Source organism: Hypomesus transpacificus, unplaced genomic scaffold (assembly GCF_021917145.1).
Source record: "Hypomesus transpacificus isolate Combined female unplaced genomic scaffold, fHypTra1 scaffold_65, whole genome shotgun sequence".
Taxonomy (NCBI): Eukaryota; Metazoa; Chordata; class Actinopteri; order Osmeriformes; family Osmeridae; genus Hypomesus; species Hypomesus transpacificus.
In genome coordinates this window covers 883,342-889,341 of record NW_025814037.1, presented here as the reverse complement: position 1 = coordinate 889,341, position 6,000 = coordinate 883,342, and the positions used below count along the sequence as shown (strand labels likewise).

The window sequence follows — 6,000 nt, the reverse complement described above, 5'->3', positions numbered from 1 at the left end:
GAACCGAACTTCCCATCACTAATGTGAGATGACCACATCAAAGTTGACATTTTCTCCAAAGAGTAATTATAATTTGACAGTATGTTTAACAACAAGACTAGGCAGCTATTGAGCCATGTCATTGTCCCCAAATAAAATCAAGATTTTTAAGAAGAAAATAATCGGCCATGTGAAGAGTTGCTGCCAGGGCCGCCCATAGAAATTGCTGGGCCCCTGAAAATGTCCAGTGAATGGGCCCCCCCTAATAGGTCTTTACTTATTAATGCATGCGCGTGTGTGCTCTCTCTCTCCTACATAAAACATATGTAAACTTAAGAGACTTACTCAGTGATGGGAGCTACATTATAGCAAAACAAATACACCTTTATACATAAAACTTAAACAAAGTTCAATAAATATAACTGAAATGCCTTAACAACTTGTGTGGCGCTGGGCCAGACACACACACGCACAATAATTTGACACACTGAGATCTGCTACACTCACCACATTTTCTAGTATAAAATGCAATTTACCTGCCTTCATCTTTGCCTATTATACAGCCATCTTCCTTGTCTTCCTGGATGCAAAGTCTTCTATAATGTATTTGAAGCAGTGCATGAAGTGGAGAAAAAAAGGTGCCGGTACTCTCTTGCATTGGCCAATCATTATGACATTTGAGGTTTCTACAGTGAAAAACTAAACCAAAACTTGGATTGCTGGTACAACAACAATTTATTGTTAGCCTATTTATTAACAACATAAATGCATAACCTCGGGAACATATTTTATCAGGGGGGTGGCTTAATGTTGCGGGGCGGCAGCAGGGTCGGATCTAGAGATTTTCATTCGGGTTGGCAATGGGGTGGCAGAAGGAAGTTGTTGGGTGGCCTCCTGGAGGCGAATCAAACCCAAAGTAGGGGAGTACAGTACTCCCTATGGTAAATGATTAGAACATTGTAGTTTAAATTAAACATTAACATTAATATTATTTATTGAAACGTTCTGTTATGTACAAATAATATTTTTCCATGGGAAGATTGAGGTTCATATTGTTTAATTGTAACTTGTTTCACTACATGCTTTTATGGTTCTTCCTTTTGGAACTGTTTTTTCACAATGTATGCTTCATGTTTTGGCTACCCGCAATGTTTGGGGCTATCTCGTTGTTACGATCAGAGACCTATGCACTTTTGTAAAGCTGTCTCTTGGAAGTCGCTTTGGATAAAAGCGTTTGCAAGCGTCTCATCATTCTTCTCCCGGTGTTCCCGATGGCCAGTCCGCTACTGCGGTGCTATTCCGCGGTGGTGGATTTTAAATTCTCGTGCTGTCAGGGAGTGCTGCAGCACCCTCAGCACCCCTAGTTCCCGCAGCCATACATAAATGTATGTATTTATTTAAACAAGTTTGAAGCTCATGATTCGTAGCCTACCCAATGTTTCTGGTAGGACTTGGACCTCTGTTGACGTGTCTGGCTCTGGCACACGCGTTCTTTCTGAAGCCTGGGGCCAGTTGCATTAAAATAGACCTAGTCTTAGACTTGAATGCAACTTTAAGCACCAAGTCACGCTAAGCCTGACAATTAGTCTGCCCCGGACCAGAGTTTAGCAGCCCAAGTTGCCATAGTAACCGAGTTCGAACTATGTTGAGCTAGTGTAACAGCTCAAGAAATCATAAATATTTTGTGTATGTATGTTTTATTTCACCAAAATTGTGGTTTCTTTTATGGTAGCTGTTGAGAGCATTGTTTGTTGTGTGAGCGCCCCCTGTTGGATGGTGATACCTATATGTGCTGCATTTTCGCGCGTCTTGCTCTGTCTGTGTTCTAGGCTGAGCAAGAGACGAGAAATAAAGTGCCGAAAATAAATTCAGCGTCCTCTACTATATGCACCGGAACACAACGCAGTAGTCGGTGAAGAGACAGACCACAACGGCTACACTAGCTTTATGGAACCGAATGAAGTCCGACTAACTGATATAAGTCTGGCTTATTCGGTAAACTCGCTTTATAGAACAGGCCTCAGAAATACTTTTCAATCTTATGTTCTTGGGGGCATTTTTTCAGTTTGCAGAGGGTACTGCAAATCCCGATTCCAGCTAAAATACTGCCAATAACAACATTGTTAGATGTGGGTTTGGCCATTTTTACACAGGACTGGCCAGTTTCTTTGTTTTCATTCAACTTCTTCAACCATGTGAGGCTGCAACATAGCCCATCATATCACCGGACCCATCGGCAACCACACCTCACAATTTCACTTGAAATCAAAGTTTTTGATTAAATTAAACCCTTTTAACTACGTTAGGATTAAGTTCAACTTGAAGTAGAATGAGCCAGTAGCCTACTCTACATTTACAGTTGTGGTGTGAACTGTCCTTGTGCTTGTTTAACCAAGATGCGACACCCCCACTTCTAGATGAACATCAAAATGGAGAACATTACCAATTTCTCTCATCTCTCATATACATGGGAATTTGAATACTATTATGATTACATAGACCCTGTAGTTGTGGATGAACACAAACTCAAATATAACAAGTGTAAGTAGTTACATTTATTACCATTTGGAAAATCAATTTCAGTACAATGATTTTTATTCTAATGTCTTATTTTTACTTTATTTTATAGATTCAGTTGTTATAATATTCTGGATGTTTTTGGCTGCGTTTGTGAGTTTCTTTTTTGGAATTTTGATACTCATGTCACACCCTAAGAACACGCAACGGTAAGGGTTCCACAGTGTTGATGAAGCAATGTTTACTATCAAAATTGCTGGTTATGAATTTTAAAACAGTATTTTGTTAAGAATTGCAATGAACCAGAATTCACAACTCGGAAATTCAGTTCATTCAATCTTTTACACAGACCACACAGCACCCAAACCACACAGCTGAGAAGTTCCTTTTCTGCTTAACAGGTATATAAAAAGCTTTGTTTTATATAAACACGTTATGCAAGGTTTGATAATGTTACATTTGATTAAGCAGTTCACATTTTAAAGTTTCAATGCAGAAAATACAAATATGAAAACTAAAGTACAAACTGTAGTTCACAAATAGAAGGACTAAACTTTCTCTTTGAGTATATTGTCTTCAAAGACCAACTGATTGACTAATGGCACTACAAATACTTTTGACAGATCTTTGGGCCAGTGACTTTTTCGGTCCTTTCTCCTCAGCCCCTGCAACCAGTTTGACATGTAGCAGAAACACCTCTGGGGATGTGGCTCCACTCCACATTTCATATATGTATTGTGACAGCAGCATCAGCCCAGCTTCTGAAAATGGGAAGGGGGGGAGTGGGGAGGGACATTACCTTAAATTATTCACTTTTTAAATTTTTATCAAAGCACTAATACTGTGTAATTCTTAACATTTTCCTTTTTCTGTTGACATTTCACAGACATTTGTGTACCAATGCAAAACTATCAGAGAAGACAATAAAGTCAATGATTTTCTCTGAAAATGGATTCTCTTACCTTTTCTGGACTGGCCATGTGTAGTCTCTGTCAAACAAAAAGAGAGCACCACTTGATGTAGATTATTAGAGGGGCTGCTGCACGCCTCCAGTAGGTGTATCATGATGCTTGTGAACAGCTGGAGCATCTCAACTCTTGAGCAAGTCCAGGACTGGTACTGGTGCTCAGACATCTGGTGATACAGCCTGAGAAGGTCTGCTCTCAGTGCACGATCACAGAGTAGTGCATCTAATATGCCTTTGTTAGGTATTGCCACATTTTGTAACCACTGAATGAAGTCTACTGTTCCCCTTTCATTACATTTCTCTTCGATCAATGATCTTAGTGACCACTTTATGAGCAGGTGTGCTGTGGCACTGTCTTGACAGCTAAGGTGTTCACTGTCACTTTCCTGGGAATGCTTACTGCCCTTTAGCTCAGAGATTGGAGAAACAGGCTCCCAGTAGGTGAATATATTCCTGAGGTGAGGTTTACAGTTAGCCAGAATGGTCTGTTTCTGCTTTTCCACCTTATCATCATCCATCTGTTCCCCTTCTTGGGCACAAGACCGAGTAGAAAGGAAATTACAGCCTTTGTCCTTCACAGTCTCTGAGGGGGGAGATAAACAAACACTCATGTTTAACTCATGTCATTTAGAAGGACAATCATCAATACCCAGCAGAGAGAACCAGGAAAGACCATGAGATGTACAAAGTTTACTGATGGACAAGAGCAGTTATTTGCATAATAGGGCATTTCTCTGTAAGCTTATCCACTGAACATAAAACAATAATACAGAAAGTTAACCAGATAAGTTAGTAGCAGGCAGAGAATCATAGCACTAACCAAACAACTCCATCATGTGCTTCTCAGCCACATGTTGCAATAGGGTCAGTAGAGCTACATCATGGGCCATTGAGGCCCAGCAGTGGAGCAAAGAGAGGGCCGCAGAGGAAGACAGGGATTGTGGTTGCAGAGTCAGCCAGTCGCTCTCTTCATGGATTTTGAGAGCTGTCCTTCGATGCCTCAAAACAGAGCTCAGTGTATCCACTAACAGGCTCAGATGTGCTGCCTTCACACCCCTTCACACAGCAAAAAAGGCAAGTCAATAAAGATTTTTTTTAAAATTTACAAACCAAAAACACTAGCGGATATGCATTTTTGTAATGCGTAAATGGGTTTCTCTTTTACCTCAGGTGTCTGATGATGGTGGAGAAGAGACACAAGAACTCATTGATGAGAGGAAGCGGTAAGCACTTTGTGTGCCTCTGAGGTTTATTCTCTGCAGTGGCCACAATGTTCTGGCTTTCCTTTTGCCCAAGGTTGGTAAACCATACCACATGGATCAGATCTATGACTGCACTGAGAACACACTGATCAATGTGTCTGAAATGAAGAAAAAAGGTTCCATTAACACATATATAAAGAACAGTTCAACCTTTCTTGGAATACATCTGTAAACATTTGTGGTGGGCCGTTATCGGCGTTAACGTGCTGCGTTAACGTGTGACTCTTATCAGGCGATAAAAAAAATATTGGCGTTAATCTATTCTCAAAGTTGGGTTGGGAGCTGGGTTTATACTACGCAAGCTATGATGACTTTCACCTTAATATTTAGCGCAGATTTATACCTAGCCGAATTGCACTATAGGGAGGCGAGAACAAGTCTTCAAACCTGTGTGTATGCTTTGTGTATGAAATTACCACATCAAACGTGACGTACTAACATGGATGCAGCTATGAAGCCGCCTGGTTTGCTTCAGGGAAAAATGTATTTTTAAGAAGCTTCCCAATGGAAACCTCGACAAGACTTAAACGCAAAGCATCCCTTAGCTAATGCGGAAGATTCGGGCCAAGCACTGATGTAGCGCAGGGGAGAGTCGTCGTCAAGCTACTATGTTTGAGTGCAACCGAGGCAAGCCCGTCAATACAGCTCTATCAGCCAAGCTAATAGACTTGAGAAACCCATTCTCAAAGACTTACTTTTAGTCATTATTTGGGTAGCACACATATTCTGAATGCCTTCAGCGGAATTCAAATGAGCCATTTTAATCTAGATTAATTCCAAGATTAGAGTGATATTAATCTAGATTTTTAAAAAAATTGTCTATGCCCACCACTAGTAAAAATACTTTTTATACTGCTCCAGTAATAATAATACATTTTATTCATATAGCGCTTTTCAAAGTACTCAGTCACTGTAAATGGTTAAAATACAGTACAGTAGTGCTCACCTCCTCTCCACTAATTGTTGTGCCCAGGTTATCAATCCATGACCCTTGGTGAAGTTGTAAGCAGCTTTGGTTACTTGGACAGCCTGGTGTAAAACATTTAAAATCTGAACCTAATGGGAAGCAAAAAAAACTTTTAGTACACGTTGACAGTCCCAAAATGCTAAACAATGCACGTGCATTTTACTAATAATCTTGTAATTAGGGATGCACGATAATATCTGCACGTCATCGGTATCGGCAGATAAAAGCTTCAAAACTTAATCATCGGCATCTGCAGATATGAAACTTCCTGCCGATGTACCTGGCCGATAAGGTGACGTGCAAATTAT

General features: G+C 40.3%; 2 protein-coding genes across 3 annotated transcripts in view; one reads left to right on the top strand and one right to left on the bottom strand.

Moving 5' to 3' along the window:
* The first annotated feature begins 1,965 nt into the window (after window positions 1–1,965).
* On the top strand, window positions 1,966–2,709 carry LOC124466115 (melanocortin-2 receptor accessory protein-like). The gene is made up of 3 exons (XM_047017794.1): window positions 1,966–1,974; window positions 2,397–2,520; window positions 2,609–2,709. Exons 2-3 carry the CDS (start codon window positions 2,397–2,399, stop codon window positions 2,707–2,709), a joined length of 225 nt encoding a protein of 74 aa, XP_046873750.1. The 5' UTR covers window positions 1,966–1,974.
* urb1 (URB1 ribosome biogenesis homolog) overlaps window positions 2,520–6,000 on the bottom strand; it is a 60,021-nt gene continuing 56,540 nt past the window's right edge. For both annotated transcript variants that reach the window (XM_047017782.1, XM_047017783.1), the window contains exons 35-39: window positions 5,672–5,781; window positions 4,629–4,823; window positions 4,284–4,519; window positions 3,459–4,046; window positions 2,520–3,257 (exon numbers count right to left, since the gene is read on the bottom strand). In XM_047017782.1, coding sequence (XP_046873738.1) covers window positions 3,073–3,257; window positions 3,459–4,046; window positions 4,284–4,519; window positions 4,629–4,823; window positions 5,672–5,781 — 1,314 coding nt within the window. In that variant the 3' untranslated portion in view covers window positions 2,520–3,072. The remainder of the gene's footprint in view (window positions 3,258–3,458; window positions 4,047–4,283; window positions 4,520–4,628; window positions 4,824–5,671; window positions 5,782–6,000) is intronic.

What these genes read in the sequence shown, in the direction of transcription:
- LOC124466115 (XM_047017794.1), top strand. Translation starts at nt 2,397, where the DNA reads ATGAACATCAAAATGGAGAACATTACCAATTTCTCTCATCTCTCATAT. An exon ending in CAAACTCAAATATAACAAGT is followed by an intron (nt 2,521 to 2,608) that starts GTAAGTAGTTAC and finishes TTTATTTTATAG; the next exon opens with ATTCAGTTGTTATAATATTC.